The following is a 27,341-nucleotide window of genomic DNA, read 5'->3' on the forward strand; positions in this document are numbered from 1 at the left end:
CCTTGCCCTCAGATTTCTAGTTAGATTCAGTTAATCCAAGTCACTAATATGGGATCAGTAAGCAAGAAAAGAATAAGGATTGGATAGTTACTACCCAGATCCCTCCTTCTTGAGTCACAGAGGGCAGTCCCTTGGGGGACTACTGCTGTGTCAAGCAGCTATCTCCACACACTCTCCAGGTTTTGGTAACCACTCCCTCCTCTTGCTCCCTCAAGATTAGGGGTAGAAAATGTTTCCCTCTAGTTGCTAATACTGGAATAGAAGAATCCATTCCTTGTTGGTTTCCCTCAATCAGGCCTGTCTCTGTAAAAAGTCCCTTTATTAAACTTTTTTAGTTTGTGTGTGCCAACATTTTCCTGTGGGGACTAATGTAAGACCATTATTCGATCAGGGATGTACAAGTGATAAAGGCTGGCTGATTTGACACAACGCCAAAATCAGATTTTCATTTTAGAAAGATTATCTCAGTAACCTTATTGAGAATGAATTTGAACCTACTGCCTCAGTTTAGTGTTATCATGATGTCAAGTGGAAGAACAGTCACAAGGGCTGTGGTATAATAAAAGGAGGTCCAAGCATGAGGTCTAGATGAGACATTAAACAGGAAACTGTACACCAGAAGGGTCCAGGGAGAATAGATTCTATCAGTTCAAAAAGGTAGATTCTTTACAGTAAATCTATCATAACAATGGTCTTGAATCTCATTCTGCTGAATGATTTTTTCCATTGATATATTGATTTTCTAATGGTATAGGGCTTAGTTGACAGAACATTTGTATTAGGTAGGTAAAGAATAGCAGAAGTTATAAAACTTAATAGATTGGGTCTTGCACATTCTGCTATAATTTTAAAATGTAATATTCAATATTCTGTTAAGTGTATATAAAGTTTACCTAGATACCATTTGGTACCGTATAAAGAATTTAACTTGGACCAAAATCTTCACTTATTAGCTGTGTGGTAACTGGCACTTAAATAAGATAGTTTATATGAAAGGACCCTGTAAACTATAATCCAGATGAAATATAAAATATTATTTGTATAAGTAAGTTATACTGGTGAGAGTGGCCTGTAAATATCCTTTTAGTTGTTATTTTAAAAACAGAAAGTAGATTGGTGGTTGCCTACAACTGAGGAGTTGGGAAATGAGGAGTGACCGCTAATGAGGATGTTAATTTCTTTTGGGGATGATGAGAATTTTCTAAAATCAACTGTGCTAAGAGTGGTGTCATTCTAAAAATATGCTAAAAACTATTGAATGGTAGAATTTAAAAGGGCAAGTTCAATAGTATGTGAATGTATTAGTATGAATAGTATTATTTTAGTAATGTCATTATTTACATCACTATGTCCATAATCTATATCATCTGAGATATAAAAGCTTATTTAACAAAACAGCTTATTAAGCTGTTGTATTTTAAAAAGTTGATAAAAGATGATAAAAGTTAGATGATGCAGAAAGAAGACATGTCCCCATGACCTACTAAATCATTACAAATAAAGAAGAAAAATGACAAATTGAAAAGGACTTAAAAGTCCAAACCAAATCAAATTTTGTTCACAAAATATGTGCTTGTAGGTTTTCAGCACAGAAGTTGTTCCTAACTTTGTAAAACTGCATGTCCTCCATTTGATGTTTCCATTAAAAATTTATCAATTAAACATGCAATAGTCTTAAGAGGATCTAAATTTCAAAGAGAAGAAAACTAAGATTGAGTTTCATTTTCTCCTTACCTATGAGTTAGGATTTTTAATCAGTTATAGTCTCCAAAAATGTGATTTAATACTTCAGACTAACCTGTAAATCGGTATATACTTTTGAAATAACATCAAATAACCTCACTTCATATAATTTTAAGTCTTGCAAACATAGAAATATAGCTTGCTTGATAGATGATCTATTAAATAGGTATTGCCACAAAAAATCATAATTTATATTATTCACATCACTAGTCATTCATACTGTCCAAAAAATAATCTGTTTCATGTGATATATAAAAGCTTATTTAACAAAACAGATCAGTTAACAAAATGCTGTGTTAAAGTATCTCAAAACACTATACCTTGTAGTTCCCAGACTTTCAAAGGCGTCATTTGCTTGTTACTCTCAATCAAGTATTTTTGGAATGCTGTCAGATTATCTGTAAGATCTGAATATATTTCTCTGCATCAAAATATTAAATGATGTTAAATAGCATCACCTATCACAAACCATTATACAAACAGCATATTTTTGAAATAATTCCAAGTAATTAGACATAAAGGAATCATTCATCATTAAGATAATCATAAATTGTGATACAGCTATATTCATAGAACTTAAAAATAATGAGGAAGATATACAGGTCTCTTTTATTAAATATATGAAACAAAACAAAATCTGGAGAAACATATTCTCAATTGTTAGTGTCAACTGTAAGCGATGCAAGGATGAGGGCAGACTTACAGTTTCATATTACATACTTTTTGTTTAACATTTTATAAATTGAAAGCCTTGCTTTTATAATTGAAAATAAAAACTACTTTATAAGGAAAGACAAAAATGCCTCATACAGAGTTTATTTCTGAAAAGTTCTATCTTTGATTCTTATAAAAAACTAAAATAAGATAATTTTACCCATTGTTAAACATCTCTAGGCATCTTTTAGAGAGAGATAAATAATGATATAGTAGAATGGTATTTTGCTGTACATACAATCTAAACTGTAATCTTCTTTCCTCTATCACTCATGAAATCAAGATATGGTGCCACTTCAGATTTAAATGGAGAGATACAATTAAAAAAAAACTTTACTGTCAGTACAACTTATAAAATACATTATTTTCCTTTTTTTTTAAATCATACTTTAAGTTCTGGGATACATGTGCAGAACGTGCAGGTTTGTTACACAGGTATACACGTGCCGTGGTGGTTTGCTGCACCCATCGACCCATCATCTACATTAGGTATTTCTCCTAATGCTATTCCTCCCCTAGCTTCCCACCGCCTGACAGGCCCCGGTGTGTGATGTTCCCCTCCATATGTCCATGTGTTCTCATTGTTCAACTCCCACTTTTAAGTGAGAACGTGTGGTGCTTGGTTTTTCTGTTCCTGTGTTAGTTTGCTGAGAATGATAGTTTCCAGCTTCATCCATGTCCCTGCAAAGGACATGAACTTATCCTTTTCTATGGACGCACAGTATTCTATGGTGTATATGTGCCACATTTTCTTTATCCAGTCTATCATTGATGGGCACTTGGGTTGGCTCGAAGTCTTTGCTATTGTGAATGCTGCTGCAATCAACATACATGTGCATGTGTTTTTATAGTAAAATGATTTATAATCCTTCGGGTATACACCAGTAATGGGATCACTGGGTCAAATGGTATTTCTGGTTCTAGATCCTTGAGGAATTGCCACACTGTCTTCCACAATGGTTGAACTAATTTACACTCCCACCAACAGTGTAAAAGCGTTCCTATTTCTCCACATCCTCTCCAGCATCTGTTGTTTCCTGACTTTTTAATGATTGCCATTCTAACTGGCATGAGATGGCGTCTCATTGAAAACAAATATTTTCAATATTCAATAGACAAGAAGACTTTGAAAAGTCAAATAAAAAATACAGAATATACATAAATATGGTAATCTTATAGTTATGAATAAATATATATAGTACAGTGTCAATATCTTACAGGTTTACTACAATGTGGGATCATGTTTTGAAAACAAATCAAAATTGCCAAGATAGTAAAAGTACAATGGCATTTCTTTCTTAAAGAAGTTCACTATGAATTAAACATTTCCTTTTTCAACATTTTAAGTTATAGGATTATAAGTTTATAAGAGCTACTATACCAATATTTAATCATCATCTTAGTAACTTTCACTGCTAAAATTCTTTATATAATTTAGGCAACACATGTATTACTCATAAAGTACCTCAAAGCAAAGGATTTTTGCTTTGAAATGAGCAATCACTGAGTCACTATGGAAGAACTATTTCCTTTTAAAAATGAATAGCCATATGAATTTTAGAATAGATTCTTCTAATTCTGTAAAAATGACATTAGTAGTTTGACAGGAACAGCATTGAATCTGTAGATTGGCAGTATGGCCATTTTAACGACATTCATTCTTCCAATCCATGAGCATGGAATGTTTTTCCATTTGTTTGTATCATCTATGATTTCTTTCAGCAGTGTTTTGTAGTTCTCCCTGTGGAGATGGTTCACCTCCTTGGTTAGATGTATTCTATATACTTTGTGTGTGTGTGTGGCTATTGTAAATGGGATTGCCTGCTTGATTTGGCTCTCACCTTGAACATTATTGGCTTTTACTAATGCTACTGATTTTTGTACACTGATTTTGTATCCTGAAACTTACAGAAGTTGTTTATCAGTTCTAGGAGCCTTATGGTGGTCTTTAGGGTTTCCTAGGCAAAAGATATGAACAGACACTTCCCACAAGAAAACATATAAGCAGCCAAGAAACATGAAAAAATGCTCAACATCACTAATCAGAGAAATGTAAGTCAAAACCACAATGAGATACCCTCTCACACCAGTCAGAATGGCTATTATCAAAAAGTCAAAAAGTAACAAATGCTGGCAAGGCTGAAGAGAAAAGGGAATGCTTATACACTGTTGGTGGGAATGTAAATTAGATCAGCCACTGTGAAAAGCAGTTTGTAGATTTCTCAAAGAATTTCAAACTACCACCCAACCCAGTAATCTCATTACTGGGTATGCACCCAAAGGAAAATAAATCATTCTGACGAAAAGACACATGCACTCATATGTTCATCATAGCATTTATTCACAATAACAAAGACATGGAATCAACCCAGATGCCATCAATGGCAAATTGGATAAAGACAACGTGATACATATACCACCATGGAAAATCCTGCCCTTTGCAGCAACATGAATGCAGCTGTAGGCCATTATCCTAAGTGAATTAACACAGAAACAGAAAAACAAATACCCAATGTTCTCACTTATAAGTGAGAACTAAGCATTGGGTATACATGGACATAAAGATGGGAATAATAGACACTGGGGACTATTAGAGTGGGAAGATGGCAAGGGCATAGTACCCGTTGGGTACTATGCTCACTACCTGGGTGATGGGATCATTCATAACCCTAACCTCAGCATCACATAACATATCCATGTAACAAACTTGCACGTGTACGCCTTGAGTCTAAAATAGAAGTTGAAATAAAATAAAATACAAATAAAAATAGCCCAGTGTTCCACGTGATCTTTTGTAGAAAATGCAATTTAATCCCATAAAAAGTTATATTCAAAAGAGAAAAGAACTATAAATTCCAAGATGTTGAGATAGCTGAAAATGGGATAAAAATGTATTGTTTGCTGCTAAATAAATATCTTACTTAGAATAAACCCATTTTATAAGACGTATTAACATTTTAAGGCCACTAGTATACTGCTTGGCCAACATACTTTAAAAATGTAACACAGTTATCCATATAAATTAGCATAGTCTCCAAAAATCTTACCCTTACTGTATATAGTTATCTACTCATCACCAGGAGAACTAACCTGAAAGTCCTTCATAAATGACTGTAATACTAAACAAGAACTAAAGGTATTAATAAAAATATGTCTTTAATTAATTTTGCCTGGATAAAGAAATCATAAACTTTCACTTGTAAATAAGTGAAAATGTACATGAAATTACAGCCATCCCCATTTACAAGTATTCAGAGAGCACTCACCATCCTATTCCTTGTCTTCAATCAGCGTGGCAGGAAAAAAAAGGGGGGGGTATAACTTTAATTTTTGAAAGGTTACTTACATGTGTATATGAAATGGTAATCTGTAGTACAGAAATTTCAACTAATAAATGTTTTCTCTTCTTTTGGGCTATATATTTGTTCAAGCTAAAGACCCAATATTATCAATGATTTTCATAACCCATTAGATCAGTAAAGTTCTAGATTCTATAAAGTTTTTAGTTTTCTGTCAGAACTTTATCAACTCCTGTTTCTCTAAGCACACTAAGTCAAATGTATCATATGAAAAGTGATTTTAAATATCTCATACTTTATGAATGTCAGATGTATTAAAACTGCCTTAAAAATAAAGCAATAAAGAGAAATATTCACCACAGCTTGCCAAGTTAATTTATTAAAAAACAGTAAAAATAACACTGAGTTTAAAAATAGTATATATTAGCTAACATTATTACTACAATATTTATTTTAAAAAATAATAATTTACTTAATTTTTTTCCTCAAAAGAAATTCAATTTAGGCAATATTTTTTTCTTGGCAGCATTTTGTGAAACTATTTTAACAAATAATAACTTTATAATTTTCATTTATTTTATTCATGTTTAACAAACACATTAATGTTTATTATATGCCATGAATTGTTAAAACTACTTTATTACTAAATTACATTATTTATTCTCTCCAAATTTAGAAACTTCCTAAATAAGTATGTACTATACCAATTATTTACTTGACTTTCATGGCAGCTGTGTTAGAATAAAGAAAATTACTACTTTCAAATATGGGAAATCATAATTTGGATGGTGATAGCACCATATAGTGTAAATGAAGAACACGATCAAAAAATGCTACAAGGCTAATAAATATTTAACAATTTGTTTGTTGCCTTATGTTTGTTGTTTCATGTCTTTGAGGTTTAGCCATTCTATAAAATGAACTTTATTTATGGGACAAATAACTTATTCTGGGTAAAAGGAGAAAAACATGCATATTTAACAGTGACCAACCATAAGTATCGAAAGTCTTAAATTTCAAATTTTCTAGTTATCCCACAGACACTACCAGAGTTTCAGAAATAAAATCCCACTCTCAATGTAAACATAACAGTTTCATCTAATGAAAAATTTCCATTTTTAAGATTAATATGAAAGTAAACTTCAACAGTAAGTAATTCAATATATGGCAAAGGTTTTAGAATTTTTTATAGAGCTGTTATAATTAGTAAAAAAGATATAAACACAGCAAGAACAAATAAGCACAAGTCAAGAACAAGCAATTTTCCCAAGAAGAAATTCCAAAGCAAATAAACATGAAAAAAAGTTAATCCTTGCAGTAATAAACTGCCAATAGTTGACTTTCTTGGAGATGAATTATAAAACTGGTTCAGCCCAGTAAATTATATGCACCTTTTTTTAAAAAAAAAAAAAAAAAAAGAAACACCATTTCACTTCTTAAACTGAAAAAAGATTTTTAAAAATAGTATGATTGGTTATTAAAGTTCTGGGAAATGAACACATTTCACATCCTCGGGTAAGTGTACATGTTAGTACAATTTTATGAGGGTAGTTTACATGTATGAATCAAAAATTTCAAGAAGTACATATAGTTTATCAACTATTTTCCTGAAATTTGTGCTAAGGAAAATCTGCAATGCACACAAACTGGTACACAAAAAAAATTAAATGAAAAAGTAGGGAAATAATTTAAAGTCCTGTTCTATGGGACTGTTTCAATAAATGATGAAATATCCACAAGATGTGAAAAAAACAGCTATACGCTATAGTTCTACTGTGCAAAACAATATGCTGTGTATGCGTTTGTTGCTATAAAAATATTCAGACTGGAAAAACATACTGTACATCAAAACATGATGAGTTATCTCTTTAGCTGTGAAATTAGTCATTATTTTTAAATGTGCTTTTTTGCTTTCTGTAGCTTTTTGACATTAGCCATGTGTTACTTCTGTAATAAATAAAAACAATTGTGTGTGTGTGTGTGTTTGTACTTTCTACATAAAAGAAAGGTGAAACATATGGCAAAACAGTATATCAAATTAATTCCTTAAAAACAAATGGGTATAATAATACCAATTTTAATTTCCATTCAGACTTACTTTAGTTTCCCAAAGAGAAATCCTTGAACTTCATTTGCTTCAGTCTCATCCTCTACAGTAGTATTAGTCACAGCTACATTTTGGAAACAAAACCAAAATAAAACAAAAATATTTTCAGACTGGGAAAAGAACATGTAATGAAAAATTAGAAGAACTTGGCCTGGTGTGGCAGCTCACACCTGTAATCCCAGCACTCTGGGAGGCCGAGGTGGGCAAATCACTTCAGGTTACGAGTTCGAGGCCAGCCTGACCAACATGGTGAAACCTTGTCTCTACTAAAAATACAAAAATTAGCCAGGTGTGATGGCATGCACCTGCAGTCCCAACTACTTGGGAGACAGGAGAATGGCTTGAGCCCGGGAGGTGGAGGTTGCAGTGGACCGAGATCACATCACTGCACTCCAGTCTGGGTGAGAGTAAGACTCTGTCTCTTAAAAAAAAAAAAAAAAAAAAAAAAAAACTCACAATGAAATGAAATTCTATTTGTTTTACCTTCATGAACCAGATTAATACATATATATGCATATGTACAGGCTAACATTCCTGAGTGTGAGCTGTCTTTTTGAACATGCTTGATTAAATACTTAGCAACTATAATAAAGTGCTTTATAGATTAGTTAATAGTCAAGTTCTATTTTATAATCAGAAATAAGCCAAAAGGCCTGTAACAAATGCTGGGTTTAGCTTTTAAGTGAGGCAGGAGGTCCAAACTCTAAGTTTAAATATAAGTTCCTGCATATTTCCAACACCTTTAATCAAGGAATATTTAGAAAGACACCAAAACTCATGGACTCAAAGAATAAAGATATAATATTTTATAGTCATTTCCCTTTTCTCTTACATACCAAATAATTATACTGTACAGTCTGGTTGGTGGAATATGTGACAGGTACTTTAGGATTACAAGGACTGTGACCTCTTACAGTGTGTGGGGTGGCTCTCTATCAGAGTACCCTGGGTACTTTCATCTAGTCATCCTTTTCCTCTTGTTTGTTCATTCATTCATTGGGCAAACATTTATTGACTGCTATGAGGTGTCTATGACAGGATAGACACCAAGAACAACAGACACACAAAAGATACAGACCATGAACTTTTCTAAAAGAAGGCAAAGAAAGATATGGGATATAGAAAAAAGCAGCGCATTCTCTAACAGAGCGGCAAGATAGGCAGCCGTCTCAGAGGCACGGACTGATATATTTGAATCTTAAAAGATACGAAGCCTGGCCGGGTGTGGTGGCTCATGCCTGTAATCCCAGCACTTTGAGAGGCTGAGGTGGGTGAATCACAAGGTCAGGAGTTAAAGACCAGCCTGGCCAACATGGTGAAAACCCCATCTCTACTAAAAATACAAAAATTAGCTGGGTGTGGTGGCAGGTGCCTATAATCCCAGGTACTCGGGAGGCTGAGACAAGAGAATTGCTTCAATCCAGGAGGCAGAGGTTGCAGTGAGCTGAGATCGCACCACTGCACTCCAGCCTGGGCGACAGAGCAATGATTCCATCTTACGGAAAAAAAAGAAAAAGATGTGAGGTCTTTAGAGGAAATAAAAGAAGCGAAGACAGTGGTAGGCAGAAGGAATAGCATATGCTAAGGGATGAATGCAGGAGAGGTCGTAAAGACTTCTCATGGAGCCCATGCATAAAAACATCCAGGGAACAGAAAATTATTCTAAATAGTAAGTAGTTTAGTGTCTCAGGCAAGAGGACACAAATTGAGAGAGGGCTGAAGGACAGTAAAAAGGCAGAAAGCAATCAGACTGTGAAAAGCTTTGTTTGCTATGTTCTGAATTTTTGAGAGAGGTTATAGGGAGCCACCAAAGGATTTAACCAGTGGAATCACAGATTTTCAACATCAAAAGTTCATTTGGAAAGTACCGTGGAGATCAGATTGATCAATCTGTTTTGAGGGGTGCTGAGATTGAGGGCACTGAAGACCAAAGATCAGAGAGATGGCTAGTTAAAGGTCTGACACATGTATACAAAGAGAAAAAAAGAGAACTGCTCTAAGGAGTGGCAACTAGAATTGACAAAGACATATTCCAAGTGTGTGTAAAAGGTTGATGACAGAATGCAGTACATAATAATACAGATGATACACATGTGACTTTTTAAAGAAAATTCTATAAGTGCAAGAATAACTAAAAATGCCTTAAATTACTATGATGATTACAAGAGAGTAAATTATAAAGCATTATAAAACTATACACAAGCTATACAGAAATACATAAAATCAGAGTATTATTTTTACTACACTTTTTCAGTAACTCTTTAACCAAAAATATTTAAATTACAGTAATACAGATCTTTATTTGAAGCACATTCAGTAGAAGGAGCCAGAGAGAAGTCTGTGATCAAGGCAGGGCCTCTCTATGAAAAAACAAAGTTGAAGCAGGAGTCTCATCTGAGTGCATATAAAAGAATAAACGTAAAACTCTTAACCAAGAATCAGGCATAAATAAATCTGACATGAACCAGGTAATAAAAGACTTCCATAAGTGTTCCGAGAACTCGTTTAGTTTATTTAAGTCTCCAGAGTCTCTTCATCTAGAGTATGCATTTAGTTCAGAGAATACAGATAGATACTGGCTGGTAGATCACAAATCTAATGAATCTACCTCATCTAAACAATTCATAGGCCTCTCTCATCCTGCTTCAGGAAAGAAAAAACAAACTGCCATCCTAATTTCATTACAAATAAACATTTCAGACAAAACTTCCTTACATGGGCGAGACCCAAATGCCTATGCCACTCACCTCTAGCAATAATCAGCCTTATCTATTGCCACAGTTTACCTTACATATACTATCAATTGTTATATGGTGCTGAAATGGTTGGGAACCCATCGGGTATAAGCAAAATAACATACAATTTCATATTTTAAAAGAAATTTTGATAACGAATAATATTAAATACATTTCTTTCAGCTTAAAATTCCAAATTTTAATGAAGAACATGTCCACCCCATCTCTAGCCTCAAATGAACATATGTAGGATTATACTCATTAAATTTTTAAAAAACTAAAGTATGTAAAAGCCTCCAACTTTTCATTCTACTCAAGTATGAGATAGAGAACTTACTTGTAACTTGGGTATCATCCAATGCTTTGTATTCTGTACTCTTAATTGCTAGCTCCACACCATACCCAGATAAGTACATTTTCCGTGAGCTTGGTTTCTGTTCAAACACATTTATTTTATAAAAAGAGAAAGCAGTTAGTCAAACATCTTGTTTTAAAGTCAGTACCATGATGTATTTGGACATAAGGGTAAATTACTAATATTGAAGGTTTCTAATCACTGTGAAAAATTTGGTGGTTGTTTACACTGTCTCTAGTCTATCGAGGAACTAGAATTTGGTTAACGACTACTCTGTAAAAACTCTGTCATGACTACTGCTTCAATTACTTTTTAATTTTTACAATTAAGATAAAAAGTATCTGATCTTTTTCTGTTATACCATGTCTTCAATGAGTTAATTAACAGAGGACCAATTACAGACAAGTTTCAACAAAACTGTTCTCCTTTTTGGGGACCCCCAAAAGATTTGCTAAACTGAAAATGCTCTTCACTTGCTGGTTGTCTAGATGTAGGACAACTAGAGTGCTGCCAAAAGCAAATACTGGTAAGTAGTAGCAAACGAGACAAAAAAAAGTTAGCGTCGTGAAATACCGGATTACAGTTTTCTTTATTTTTCAATGATTAAAATATACCAAATGCCACAAACTAATATCTGCTCTTGCAATAAGGGGCTACAGTTCACTAAAACGGAGTTGTCTGAAATGTTTATGATCAGAATTTTAGTACCTTTAATTTTATTCTTTCTAGAGGGCAAATACTAAATGTACGCCTAGAGATTACCTCATCAGGCAAGAGAAGTCACCATATTTTATTCAAAAGGAAGCAACCTGGATGAATACACAGAATAGTTTTAAAGTTGTTCCAGCTTCCAGACTGAAATTCTTGTTGGTGGTACTGCAGCCATTATCATTTGGCATATCTCAACGGGTTAGAAAACCACTTTAACCTAGAGCTCAGCAAACTCCCTGGAAGATGCCATGTGTCTTTGCTTAATTCAGGTTTGCACAGGGACAGTTTTGCATGATAGAAGAAAAGGTAGAGATTGGAGGGAAGGAGAACTTTAGTAATGGGTTATTCTTTGTATTCTCTTCTTTCCTCCCGAAACTTTCTACCAAGCCTTAATGATATGCATATGGCAGAGTGACTGTTCTTTGGCCTGTTCTATTTGCAAATAAGAATATGTAAAAGTTAGCTTCAGATATTCAGACAAGTACTTAACATTGCTGCACACACTAAAATTTAATTTGCTAATTTGTCAGGCCCACATTATATGAAAGATAGCATGTAGAAATTGGGTTGTTTATAATTACAGTAATCTGACAAAGTTGAAAATTTGTTTAGCTTTTTCAGTTTCATAACAGCTCAATTTAAAACTATATTTTGAATTTCTAGTCAAAAGACCAATCAGTTGGTGGCTAAGTGAATCGAAACTATGAGGCCACATATCTTGTTACAGTTCATAAAAGAAATTCAGTTTCATACAGTGAATTTCCATTATTAGTTCTGGAAAGTTACTAGCTCCTCAGTAATAAAAATGTTTCCTAAATTCATACTTACTTTCCTCATTTGAAAATGTGTTGATATAAAATTTGAATTGTAGTTTTGTAGTTTAGTAAGTTTGGATTTGCAAACCAAACTACCAATTCAACAGGTTAAAAAAAATCTTTGTTTTTCTATTTATTTTTTCCCCCACAAAAAGGCATGTTAAAAATGTAGCATAAATATGTCTATTTTTATTAGAATTACATGTTCACTAGATTTACATTATAGCTATTTTGAACATAAAAGATGTCATTCATTAAATATAAGGCTATAATTTAATAGTTAATATGATCTCACAGAAGCATACTTAATGGTCACATTCTCTAAAGAATAACTTGAGATAGATTCTCAACAGATGGGCATAGCTCCCCAGCAGCACATTAGAATCACTTGGGAGAACATTTAAAAAAGACAAACAGACAATTAACAACAACAAGGGCTTAAATTGCACAGGTTTACTTATACATAGATTTCCTCCCACCTTGCCACCTGAAACAGCAAGTCCAGCCTCTCCTCTTCCATTTCCTCCTCAGCCTACTCAACATGACTATGAGGATAAAGACCTTTATGATGATCCACTTCTATTTAATGAAAAATATTTTTTCTCTTCCTTATGACTTTCTTAATAACATTACGTATCTAGCTTACTCTGTTGTAAGAAATACAGAATATAATACATGTGACATGAAAAATATGTGTTAATTGACTGTTTATCAGTAAGGCATCCAGTCAACAGTAGGCTATTAGTACTTAAGTTTTAGTGGAGTCCAAAGTTATACATATATTTTTTAACAACATGAGGGGTCAGTATCTCTAACTCACACAAGCTTAAGGGTAAACTGTACTTGTATCTCCCACTCCCACTCCTATTCTCATTTGCCTGTCATCTCTGCCTTACCTGATAGAGAATCATAGCCTTAAGGTGCTACTGTTATTGATGGGAATGTATCCATCCTTCTAGCAAACTCAGTTGGGAAAAATTGAGAATTATTGGTACAAGATAATTAGACAATGTAAAATGTTTAGAGTGCACACTTTAGACCCATGACTCTCTATCCTCTTCTTCTATATTTGTTTTTCTGAAAACACTTTCTTCACTAACATAAATCTGTTTTACATCTCTTGCCGCAAAAATTGAAGTTCTCTGAGAAAAAGGAATGTTTCTCTCTTATTCACCGCTACATGAACCAATGCCTGGCACAGAGGCATCCAAATATTTATGAAATTAATGACTTAAATATGTAATCATTTACGAATTGTACACACACCCACACTTTATATCTCACTTTACAGATAATCTTTATGTAGACTATGCAAATATCTATATGCCAACACACTCAAGAATATTGAAGATTTTCCACTTCTACTAAATAGCAATAACTCACTCAAAATTATACAATGAACAATTAAAATTGAGAATGTGAAGAACACTGAGGGGAAAAAAATACATTTTATATGATGTTATTGTAGGCCAAGTCCCCGAAAGATCTTGGCAACCCAGCTCTTCCTTGCTTTCTCACTTGTAAATCTCAGAGTAACTGTAGAATGATGTGCTGGAAATGCAAGAAATATGAAGGAATTGCCAGTAAGGCCAAGATCTGTTCCTATTGCTCCTAGAACAGGATGTCTTGCAATGCTTTAGCACAGCTCATCAAGTTGCTCCTAGGTATAAAACCCAGGGCAGAGCAGGCTTTCAGAGTTCCTCAGCCGTGGTGCAACATGAAGGATGTGCACATGAGATTCCATCCTCCTAGGCAGCTATCCTAAGCTTTGGGGGATGAGCTTGCCATGAATCCTTAGGTGTCTACTGTCACTTGCTGCGTATCTGTGAGCAATAAAATTGCTTCCCTAAACTTGTTGTGTGAGTGTTCTGTCTCACCACACTCATGCCAGCGGATTGATACTGGAACACAGTATTGGCAAGGTGTTTTACAGTCCTCCCATGGGATTAATACCAGTGCAAAGTGAACTTGCATCACAAATTATCAAATATATAAAACAAAATTAAGATACTGAAATAAGCTACTTATCTTCTATCACTAGAACTAAGCATGGTGCCCAACTTATAGGCATTTGTGGAAGATTATTAAAAAGGCCACAAGTGAGTAACTCCTTCCCATGTCCAGACTCATTTGCAATGTGACCTTGCCACTTCTCACCAGGAAACTGAGTCTATTTTTCCATTCTTTTGAATCTGGCTAGCCTTGTGACTTGCTTAGACTAATATAACGTGGCAGAAGTATCATCGCATGAGTTCTTGGGCATAGGGCTTAAGAGATATTGCAAGTTCTACTCTTTTCTTTCTGGAACCCTAAGCCATTATGATGTGAAGAATCATAGTCTAACTCTTGGAAGATGAAAGGCCATGTAGAAAAGAACCAAGAAACCCCAGTTATCAGCCTGAACTGCTATACAGGTCTGTCAGAATAACTCGAATCCTCAAGCTCTAATCTAGTACTGAATGACCCCCACAGTATGAACAATACCAGCAGAAAAAGTGCCCCAACTGTCAACCTACAGAATAAAGAGAAATGGTAAGTCAATACTGCCTTAAGCCACTAAATTTTGAGAAGATTTGTTACAAAGCAGTGCAGACACAGACATAGCATCTAATAAATGTGCATGCAGGAAAGAAAGAAGGAAGAGATGACAGATCACCCTAACAAATTTCTAATTCAAAGAATACCTAGTTTCTTCAAAAATAGTAGTAACTTAGAGTTTTTCATCCTCTGCAGTCATATATTACTGCTTTGAGAAGTTATAAGGTAGCTTCAATCAGCCCTAAGAAACTTAAATTTTGGATTCCCCATGTAAGCAGCAAAGCTATGGAATCAAAGCAACTCTAGGAAAAAAAAATTTTTTTAAATTTTTTATTTTTAATTATTATGGATACAGAAAAGCTGCATATATTTATGGGGTATATGTTATAATTTGATACAAACATACAAAATGTAATGATCAAATCAGGGTATTTGGGATATCTATCACCTCAAACATTTTATCATTTATTTGTGTTAGGAACATTCCATTGAAGTCATGGAGACAGAGACTAGAATGATGGTTACCAGAAGACGGAAAAAGTAGTGGAGATGTGGGGATTCAGAGGGGATGGCTAATAGGTATAAAAATATAGTTAGGAAGAATAACATCTAGTGTTCAGCAGCACAATCGAGTGACTATAGTTAATAATTTATTGTATATTTCAAAACAAGGAAAAATAATTTTATAAGCATTACATCCTTATTAAGAGCCACCTAGTTATGACCTCCTCTCTCTTGGAACTAAAATGTCTCATCTTTCTCCTTCTTCAGTGGACAGATACCAGAGGGTCTCAGAAGCATATGCTATATATTCCCAACCAATATGCCAGATCTAATGAAGCAAGATCTCTAGGAGTGAGAACACTTTATTATTTAAAAGAACACTCCAATTGGTGTTGGGGTAGAGAATGAGACTGACAACGGAAAACAAAATAACCTTCAACTTTATTTTTAAAGTTTTATTAATTAAAAAATAAACTTGAAGAAAAGATAAAATGTTAGCTGTCAATTCTGGGTAGTATATACAAAAATGTTTATTATTTTTAGGCTTTTGTATTAGAAAATTTTCTGAAGAAAAAATAAAGCAGATGGAATGAGAATGATAACAGAAGAAAAAGGCGCCTATGGGAAGGTGAACATTTGAATACCTAGGACAGATACCACCAAATGCTAGTGAAGCTGGTAAAGATATTTAGCTGAAATCTATATAGCTTGCTAAAGGCTAAATGTAGGCTAACATGAGAGTGTGAAGCTGGCAGCTCCAGACATAGCAAGGCTGAAACCCTCTAGCACAGGGAAGACTGGGGGAGGTCCTGAGAAAGCTTCTACTCTAATGCTGACAGAGAGAGAGGAAAGAAAATCACTGCTGAAATCCACTTCAGACCTATCTCTCCTACAAAACCAAAGCCTTAATCTTCAGAGGCAAGGGCGACAAAATTGTAGCTATATAGTGCACTGGTGGAAGCCCACTGCAGACAGAAGAAATGGAATAGATGAAAGCCTTAGCCTGAAGGAGGGACAGGAATACCTGCCAGGCCCCACATTCTGAGAGAGGATCAGAAACCTGGAGGCCCAAATTTACAGTCTGCCTAGAAAAGAAACTTAATTAGAACATCAGAGAATATCCCCTTCCTTACCTGCCCCCTCACCTTCACCTCAAGGCCAATCTAACAAGGGTTGAGTAAAGATAACACTGAAATAGAGGTGGGAAAGCTGTAAGAAACACATTCTCTCTGGGGAGCTGTGCAAAGGGAAGATCCAAATCTAAGTGGGAGACCTAAAGTCAAGTGGACAACAAACGTGAAACCCAACCCAACTCCTGACCAGAACAGCTCAATCCTGCAGACATGAAAGGCATGGCCTACACTAAAGGCAGGGTCAAGGCTCCTACACAAAATGTTCAGCTTTCATCAACAACAATCACACGATATCCAAAAAGTTAACGGAACAAAAGCCTGAAGAGACAAATCAACAATTTCAAAATCAGATGTAAAAAAGAGGCTGAAACTTTCAGGAGGGTATTTAAAATAATGATTAACATGTTAAATGCTCTAATGAAAAAAGTAGAATATATGAATGATCAGAGAGGCAAATTCATCACACATATTAAAACTGTAAGAAGGAGCCAAATGGCAATGATAGAAATTAAGAGCACAGTAACAGAAATAAAGAAGGCCTTCAACAGAGTCACAGGTAAACTTGATATAGCCAAAGAAAGAATTGGCTGGCTGAGCGCAGTGGCTCACACCTGTAATCCCAGAACTATCGGAGTCTGAGGCGATGGATCGCCTGAGGTCAGGAGTTCAAGACCAGCCTGACCAACATGGAGAAACCATGTCTCTACTAAAAATACAAAAACTAGCCAGGTATGGTGGTGTGTGCCTGTAATCCCAGCTACTTGGGGGCTGAGGCAAGAGAATTGCTTGAACCCAGGAGGTGGAGACTGCAGTGAGCTGAGATCGCATCACTAGACTCAAGCCTGGGTGACAGAGCGAGACTCTGTCTCAAAAAAAAAAAAAAAAAAAAAAAAAAATTGGTTAAGTACAAGGCAGGTCAATAGAAATTATTCAAATTGAATTTAAGAAGAAAAAGTAGTAGAGAAAGAAAGGAAAAAATCCAAAAAGCAAACAACAAGAAGAAACTGAGCAGAGGAGCTGTGGGACAGTACCACACGTTGTAACGTAGACATAATCAGAATCCCAAAAGGAGGAAGAGAGTGGAAATAGGAGTGGCAATGATCAATGAAAAACATCGGTCAAGAATTTTCCAAAATCAGTGAACGACACCCATCTACACATTCAAAAAACTTGGAGAACATCTAACAGGATAAATACCTACAAATCTCATATTCAAATGCCTGAAACCAAAGACAAAGAGAAAATACAGACAGCTAGAGAAAGACATATTACACAGAAATAAAGCACAAATGGAATCAACAGAAACAGCAAGGTGACAGATTGTTAAACCAACAATATCAAATCACTTTAAATATGAATGTCCTAACTCATGGGTTAAAAGTAGAGATTGTCAGATTAGGTTAAAAAAGCAAGATCCAATTATATGCTGCCTATAAAAACCCACTTACATAAAAAGATATAGATAGGTTAAAAGTTAAAACAAAAAAAAAGACAAAAACGTATCATGCAAACATTAATCAAAACAAAGTAGGAATAGATATATTAATTGCAGACAAAATAAACTTCAGAACAGAAAATAATATCAGAGACAAAATGGTAAATTAGGCTGGGTATGGTGGCTCATGCCAGTAATCCCAACACTCTGGGAGGCCAAAGTGAAAGGATCACTTGAGGCCAGGAGTTTGAGACCAGCCAGGGCAACATAGCAAGACCTTGTCTCTACAAAAATTAAAAAGCTGGGTGTGGTGGTGCGTACCTGTGGTCCTAACTTCTTGGGAGGCTAAAGTGGGAGATCACTTGAGCCCAAGAGTTCAAGGCAGCAGTGAACTATGATCGTACCACAGCACTCCATTCTGGGCAACAGAGAGAGATACTTCTCAAACAAAGAGGTAAATTACATAATGATAAAGGGCTCAATTCTATAATGACATACAATGCTAATATGTAAGCATTAATACAAAACTTTGAAACATATGAGACAAAACTGACAGATCTAAAAGGAAACACAGGCAAGTCTACATTCATAGCTGGAGATATTAGCATTCCTCTTAAGGCAACTGATAGAACAAATAAGCAGAAAGTCAATAAGGATATAGATAATCTATGAGCCAACATTACCTAATTAATGTTTAGAAAACATTCTACCCAACAACAGAATACTCATTCCTTTCAAGTGAACATGGAACATCCATGAAAATAAATCATATTCTGAGCCATAAAACAAAACTTAACACATTTTTAAAAATTATACAAAGTATAATCTCAGACCATAACAAAAGTAAACTAGAAATCAATAACAATAACAACAACAAAAAGTGGAATGTCACCAAATATTTGTAAGGTAACACTTCTAAATAATGCATGGATCTCCGGTCCATAGGTTCCAAAATGACAGTGAAGCAAGCAGGTTTCGCTCCCAACCATAGAAAATAAACAAATATACAGTGGCAAGATAGTCACCAGCAATATCCCAGAACTCAAATGAGTATGAGACAGTTTCTAGAGCTTTTCCAGAGAAGTGAAAAAACTCTGAGCAGACAGTAAGAAAGTTGGACTTCCATATCTATGATGCCTCTCCCCACAATCTGCCCAGCACAACTACATGAAAAATTTCCCTGACTCCTAGGTTTCTACACTAGAAAAAATGAGATTCAGGTCAACATCAGCTTCCCCACTATTGTGGGGATCTCTGCAAGGAGACCTGTCCCTGCCCCATGGGAAACATCATGAGTGCCTAAAGGGAGAAATATGCCTGAGGACAAAGACAAAGAGGAAAGGCAGGACTGCCGTCCCCAGTCTTGGAAACTCTAACTCTGCTCTGTAACTTGAAGAGGAGAGAACACCTCCAAATTCATTCTAGAAGGCCAGCATTACCTTGATACCAAAACAAGACAAGGATACAATGAAAAAAAAAAAACTATATGCCAATATCACCAATAAACACAGATGTAAAAATCCTCAACAACATATTAGCAAAATGAATTCAACAACACCTTAAAAAGATCATGCATCCCAGGGATAGAGGATAGTTCAATATACACAAATCAACATACACAAATCAATAAAACCATATTAAAAGAACCAAGAACACAAAAACCATATAATTTAAATATATGCTGAAAAGGCATTTGATGAAATTCAATATCTCTTTCTGACAAGCCCCAACCCCCCACAACAAACTATGTATAGAGGGAACATACTCAAAATAATTAAGGCCATATATGACAAATCCACAGCTAAAATCATATGGAAACAGTGAATAATTGAAAGCCATTCCTCAAAGATCTGGAGAACAAGACAAGAATGCCCCCTTTCACTATTTTTATTCAACATAATACTAGAAGCCTTAGGCAGGGTAATAAGGTAAGAGAAATAAATAAAGAGCATCCAAATTGGAAAGGAAGAAGTCAAATTACCCTTGTTTGCAAACAATATGATCTTATATTAGAAAAACCTAAAGACTCCACCAAACAACTGTTTCAACCAATAAATGAATTCAGCAAAGTTGCAAGATATAAAATCAATATACAAAATTCACTACTATTTATATACACCAACAGCAAACAACATTCTGAAAATGTTACAATAGTTACAAATATGAAATATCTAGAAATTAATTTAACCAAAGAAGTGAAAGACCTATATTAATACAAAGGAAACTACAACACTGATGAAAGGAATCGAAGAGAACACCAAAAAAATGGAAAGATATTCCATGTTCATGGATTAGAAGAATTCGTATTCAGACAAAGGCACCAATGTAACAGAATAGAGAACCCAGATGTAAATCTACACAACTGGAAGCAACTCATTTGGAACCAACTCATTTTCGACAAACATGCCAAAATCATTCATTGGGGAAAGGACAGTCTTTTCAATATGAAAACTGAACAACCATAATGAAGAATGAAACCAGACCACTATCTCTCACCATACACAAATATCAAATCAAAATAGATTAAAGACTTAAATATAAGACCCAAAACTATGAAATGACTAGAGGAAAATATTGGAGAAATGCTCCAGGACATCGGTCTGGGCAAAACTTTTCTGTGTGAGACTTCAAAAGCACAGGCAACACAATTAAAATAGACAAGTGGAGTTAACATCAAGCTAAAAATCTTCTATACAGCAAAGTAAATAATCAACACAGTGAAGCGTCAATCCACAGAATAGGAGAAAATATTTAACTAATATCCATCTGACAAGCAATTAATAATCAGAATACATAAGGGATTTAAACATACCCTTTATCACTACTCCTATTCAACATAGTCCTGAAAGTCCTGGCCAGAGCAACCAGGCAACAGAAAGAAATAAAAGGCATCCAAATAGGAAAAGAGGAAGCAAACAAACTATACCTGTTTGCAGACAACATGATTCTGTATCTAGACAATCCCATAGTCTGCACAAAAGCTCCTTGATCTGATAAACAACTTCAGCAAAGTTTCAGGATACAAAATCAATGTACAAAAATCACTAGCATTTTTATACAGAAACAACATCCAAACTGACAGCCAAATCAGGAATGTAATCCCATTTACAATTGCCACAAAAATAAAATACTAATGACCACAACCAACCAGGGAGGTGAATCTCTAAAATGAGAATTATTAATACAAAACACTGCTCAAGGAAATCAGAGATGACACAAACAAATGGAAAAACATTCCAGGCTCACGGATTGGAAAACTCAATATTGTTAAAATAGTCACACTGTCAAAACAATTTACAGATTCAAGGCTATTCCCATCAAACTACCAAAGACATTCTTCACAGAATTAAAGAAAGCTATTTTAAATTTCATATGGAACAAAAATGAGCCCAAATAGTCAAGGTAAACCTAAGCAAAAAGAACAAAGCTGAAGGTTACAGTAACCAAAACACCATGGTACTGGCATAAAAACAGACATGCAGAGCAATAGAACAGAATAGAGCGCCCAGAAATAATGCCGCACACCTGCAGCCATCTGATCTCTGACAAAGCTGACAAAAGCAAGCAATGGGGAAAGAACTCCCTGTTCAATAAATGGTGCTGGGAAAACTGGCTAGCCATATGCAGAAGACTGAAACTGGGCTCCTTCATTATGCCATGTAAAAAATCAACTCAAAATGGATTAAAGACTTGATGTAAAGCATAAAACTATAAAAACCCTCAGAAGATAAACTAGGAAATACCATTCTGGACATGGTCCCTGACAAAGATTTCATGACGAAGACACCAAAAGCAATTGCAACAAAAACAAAAATTGACAAATGGGACCTAATTAAACTAAAGAGCTTCTGCACAGCAAAAGAAATTATCAACAGAGTAAACAGGCAACCTACATAATAGGAGAAAATATTTGCAAACTATGTTTCTGACAAAGGTTTAAAATCCAGAATCTACAAGGAACTTAAATTTACAAGCAAAAAATAAATGGCCTCATTAAAAAGTGAGCAAAGGCTGGGCGCAGTGGCTCACGCCTATAATCCCAGCACTTTGGGAGGCTGAGGTGGGTGGATCATGAGGTCAAGAGATTGAGACCATCCTGATCAAAATGGTGAAATCCCGTCTCCACTAAAAATACAAAAAGCAGCTGGGTATGTTGGTGGATGCCCATAATCCCAGCTACTTGGGAGGCTGAGGCAGGAGAATTGCTTGAACCCAGGAGGCAGAGGTTGCAGTGAGCTGAGATCACGCCACTGCACTCCAGCCTGGTGAAAGAGCAACACTCTGTCTAAAATAAATAAATAAATAAATAAATAAATAAAGTGAGCAAAGGACATGAACACTTTTCAAAAGAAGACATATGCTGTGGCCAAAAAGCATATGAAAATATGCTCAATATTACTAATCATTAGAGAAATGCAAATCAAAACCGCAATGAGATACCACCTTGTATCAGTCAGAATGGCTACTATTAAAAAGTCAAAAAATAACAGATTCTGGTGAGGCTGCAGAAAATAGTGAATGCACATACACTGCCGGTGGTACTGTAAACCAGTTCATTTAAAATAGTATGGCAATCCTCAAAGAACCTGAAATAGAACTACCATTCGACCCAGCAATCCCATTACTGGGTATATACCCAAAAGAATATAAATTGCTCCACCATAAACACACATGCATGCATATGTTCACTGCAACACTTTTCACAAAGCAAAGACATGGAAATCAACCTGAATGCCCATCAACAGTAAACTGGATAAAGAAAATGTGGTACACATGCACCATAAAATACTACACAGTGCATGCTGGGCTTAATTCCTAGGTGATAGGTTGATAGGTGCAGCAAACCACCACGGCACACATTTGCCTATGTAACAAACCTGCACATCCTGCACATGTATCCCAGAACTTAAAAAATTAAAAATAAACCCTGCCTCTAATATAATAGTTAACAGTGGAGGACCAAACGCTTTCTCCCCAAATCAGGAAAAAGGCAAGGATATCATCCCTCACCACTTCCCATTCAACACTGACTAGAAGTCCTAATCATTAAGGTTAAAAAAGATAAATGGCATGTAGGTTGAAAAAGAAGAAAAACACTGATGAAAGAAATCAAAGGCTGTCTAAATAAATCAAGAAATATAATTTTCATCAACTGGAAGACTGAATATTTTTAAGATGTTCTCTCACAAATTTAATTTATATGTTGATTGTAATCTCAATCAAAATGCCAGCAAGATTTTTTGTAGATACAGACAAGCTGATTTGAAAGTTCACAGGAAGAGACAAAGGAATTAGATTAGCTAAAACAATTCTGAAAAAGAATAACAAAGCTGGAAGACTAACACAACCTGATCTCAAGGCTATAAAGCTAGAGTAATCAAGCAGTGTAGTATTGATGTTAGGAGAGACAGATAGATTAATAGCACAGAAAAGCAAAGCCAGAAATAGACCCATACAAATAGGGTCATTTATATTTTACAAGTGGATAAACGAAACTCAATGGAGGAGGATAGTCTTTTAAACAAATGTTGAAACAACTGGATATCCATATGCAGAAAAATAAATCTCAACATCTATCTCACAAGTTGTACAAATCTTAACTCAAATGGATCATAAACCTATGTGTAAACATAAAACTATAAAATGCCTAGAATAAAATCTGCATGACCTTGAGATTGGTGATGAGTTTTTAGGTATAATATGAAAAATATAATCTATAAAAAAAAGATGATGAACTGGACTTAATCAAAATTAAAAACTCTTCCTCTGCAAAACACATTAAGAGAATGACAAGGTAATTCACAAACTCGTAGAATATGTTTGTAAATCATGTATCTCATAAAGGACTTATATCTAGAACATATAAAGAACTCTGAAAACTCAACAAAAAAAGTTCACCAAAAAGAAACTTATGAAAAGTCAGACAACTTCATTAGTCATTAGAGAAATGCAAATTAAAACCACAGTGAGATACCACTGTGTACCTAGAACAGCTATAATAAAAAAACTGACATTAACAAATGGTGGTTAGGACTTAGAGCAGCGAAATTATCTTTCCTGGCTAAGGGGAATGAAAAATTGTACAGTCACTTTGAGAGACAGTTTGCTATAGTTTATTATGAAGTTAAACATTGACTTACCATACAACTCAGCAATAGAACTTCCAGGCATTTATCCAAGTAAATTGAAAACATATGTTCCTACAAGAATCTGTATGTGAATGTGATGGTACTAAGGTGACTGACAGATGACTCTGTGTGATTGTTGAAAACCAACATTGTACATCACAGATGATACTTTCCAAAAAGACATCTGACTAGATTGTGAAATAAAAATATGTTCACAGAAGGCAAAGCTCAATATATATGAAGAAAAAGTCTCTTCAAAATTAATCAGAAAGGTCCAATTCATTCCCATATGAAATCCCAACAACATGTTTCATGGAACCTGGCCAACTAATTCTAAAATTAACATGGCTACATATCATGCAAGAACAGTCAAGGTATTTAGAAAAACAAAAACTAAGAAGCAGAGCTGTACTACCAGATATCAAAATATATTTTAAACTACACCAATTAAAATGTTATATTTGTGTAGAATAGACATACATATCACTGCAACAGAATGGAAAGTCTAAAAATACATACATGTCTATATAAAAATTTGGCATATGATGGAGTAGAATAAAGACTTGACTGTTCAATGAAGTATGTGAAGACCAATAATTTTCCATATGGAAAAAAACAGAATTATATCTCTACCCCATAGTATATTCAAATTCCAGATGGATTAAAAACCAAAACAAAAAATAGAACTTCAGCTCTTACAAGAGAATGTCCTTATAACATCATCAATAAAGGAAATCATTAAGGTAAAGTTGAGTAAATCTGACTATATCACAAGTAATATTTGTAAAAGATGTCATAAACAATTTTTTAAAAAATACCAGACCAGAAATGCATTAGGAGAAGATGCTGCAAAGTATGGAAGATTAGTATTCAAAATATATTAAAAACACCTAAAAACCAATGAGAAAAAAAAAGAATCCAATTCAAAAATAGGCAAAGGCTATGGACAGGCAATTTACAAATATATTCGTAAGGTTTTAATTACATTAGATATTAGTATATAAATCTTAATTTGGGAAATGCAAATTAAAGTACTCCATGTTGGGAAGACAGTAGTAAAAAAGCGAAGTCCTTCCTCTAATGGCCATTGTATTCATACGCACGTGTGTGTGTGTGTGTGTGTGTGTGTGTGTGTGTGTGTGTGCATGTATGTGTGCTGAAAGTGTTAAACTTGAGATATAGTAATAAGTGCTATGAAATCATTAAAACAGAAAAATGTGATAGTGTCATAGCAATGGGAAGCTAACAGAATGGGGAACAATACAGCACATACCAGATGCCTGAATGAAAAGTAGTCAGGTCTCAAAAGAAAGAGTTAACAGTACTCCAACACCATGCTTTGTACTTTGATCTAATACTGTATATATTATCAGTATACTGAGTAAATTAGATTTCTTCATTGCAAATTCTTAGCAAATATTATACACATTATTGAAGTATGTTTTTGTTTTTTATCCAAGTTTTAAATTTGTGCCAGATATAAGGCAAAGAGTTATAGACATCATACCCCCAGAAGAGACAGAATCCCAACATATTTTCCCACATGAAAGTCATATTTGTTAAGTTAAAACAAGATAACTATTCTGGTGAAAATTACTATTTAAATCTAGTAAGAAAATTATCATAATAACTGTTTTTTTCTACAGCCAAAAGTAACCTTGGAAAAAACAAGCACATACCTGAATATAATGGCGAAGAACATACAGAATTTCCTCATTTTGAGCTTTTGCAGACAATACTTTGTGAAATGCACTAAATGTTCTAGTACCCATTTCGGCATAGAGAATCACCACTGGTAAGTTCTCTTTGTTTGTGGGAAATTTATGATCTCCTTTAAATAGATAAGGTCTAGTCCTAAGATAAAAGCAAAACACAAAGTTTTGAAAGAATTGAAAGTCGATGGCATATCAATTCTGTATAACTGCTGCTTATCAAACAATTCATAATATACATAATCACAGAAAAAGAATTTAAATTTCCTGTGATGACTTTGTACACACAACTTGAACTAAATGACAGAAAAGAAATAAAGAATTTGGTTAACCCAAATCTAATATTAAAAATACTTTATTTCCCAACAAGGTTTATTATCTTTAAGCAATAACATATAATGGCAACACAATTTTCAGTGAAATAAAATTTATATTTTATTCTATTAGAAGGTTATAATTTTTCATTACAGCTTGTATTTCCTGAAAACAAGGTACAAATATTCAAGGAACAAAGCAAAAGTACTACCTTATTCAAAGATTATCCGTACTTAGTATGAACAAGTACTCATCAAATCCCCAAGTATAAGCAAAGAAACCAGGACTCTTATGGTCTAGCACTATTACAAGAAACAGACTTTAACTGATTTCTTATTTGCCAGGCACCGTGCTAGGTTCTTTATACTTATTAGTAAATTCTATTTCACAAAAAAATTAAGACAGCTACCATCACTGAAACTTTTAAGTTTCTGAGGTTCAGATAAGTTAACTATTCCGGAAAAGATCAAACGGAAAGCCAGAATTTCAACTCCTGTTTATGGAATTCCAAAGCCCATATGTTTTGGCAATTTATACAGGTAGAAAGCAAACCAAGAGATAAGGAAGTTCAGAGTAACAAGGATGTTGAGAAATAACCTTGTATTTAGTGAATTCTGATCTCTACAATCTTTCAGTCAGTTACTACCTTTGGATAACAGATGTTAAGGACAGAAGAAAAAAGGGTATGAGTAACATTCCTACAGCATGTTGGTGGAAAAAAAGCTAGGTTTTGACATCAGGCAGAATTTGATTCAATTCTAGCTTAACTACTTACTGACTCAACATATTCTAAATCAAAATCATTCAAGCATTCAATCTTATTGACTAACAGAATAATTTGAGAGATTTCCACAGTTATTTGGCTTAGAATTTGTGATATTACTCAACATCAATATAGAAATGTTATTAAAAATCTAGAAAATTATATAATTCAAGCATCCTTATATTAGTTTATAGTTTGGCTTGTACAGTATGTATACCCTTCCACTTTTTAAATAAACTTTTCATTCAAGTATAAAATATTCACACATTTATCTACTTTAATTTGATTACTGCTATTCAAGATGTGATTTTTAAAATACTACTGTCAATGTTTA

At 34.4% G+C, this 27,341-nt stretch overlaps 1 protein-coding gene across 2 annotated transcripts in view; it reads right to left on the reverse strand.

Annotated features, from left to right (window-relative positions):
- The window catches only part of UGGT2 (UDP-glucose glycoprotein glucosyltransferase 2), a 244,134-nt gene that overhangs the window by 183,816 nt on the left and 32,977 nt on the right, over positions 1–27,341 (reverse strand). For both annotated transcript variants that reach the window (XR_013407674.1, XM_015121325.3), the window contains exons 5-8: positions 25,897–26,071; positions 10,936–11,032; positions 7,855–7,927; positions 2,064–2,164 (exon numbers count right to left, since the gene is read on the reverse strand). Coding sequence is in view for 1 of the 2 variants with exons in the window: in XM_015121325.3 (XP_014976811.3) it covers positions 2,064–2,164; positions 7,855–7,927; positions 10,936–11,032; positions 25,897–26,071 (446 nt within the window). In the remaining variant the exon portion in view is untranslated. The remainder of the gene's footprint in view (positions 1–2,063; positions 2,165–7,854; positions 7,928–10,935; positions 11,033–25,896; positions 26,072–27,341) is intronic.

The sequence above is a fragment of the Macaca mulatta genome, chromosome 17, assembly GCF_049350105.2.
Source record: "Macaca mulatta isolate MMU2019108-1 chromosome 17, T2T-MMU8v2.0, whole genome shotgun sequence".
Lineage (NCBI taxonomy): Eukaryota > Metazoa > Chordata > Mammalia > Primates > Cercopithecidae > Macaca > Macaca mulatta.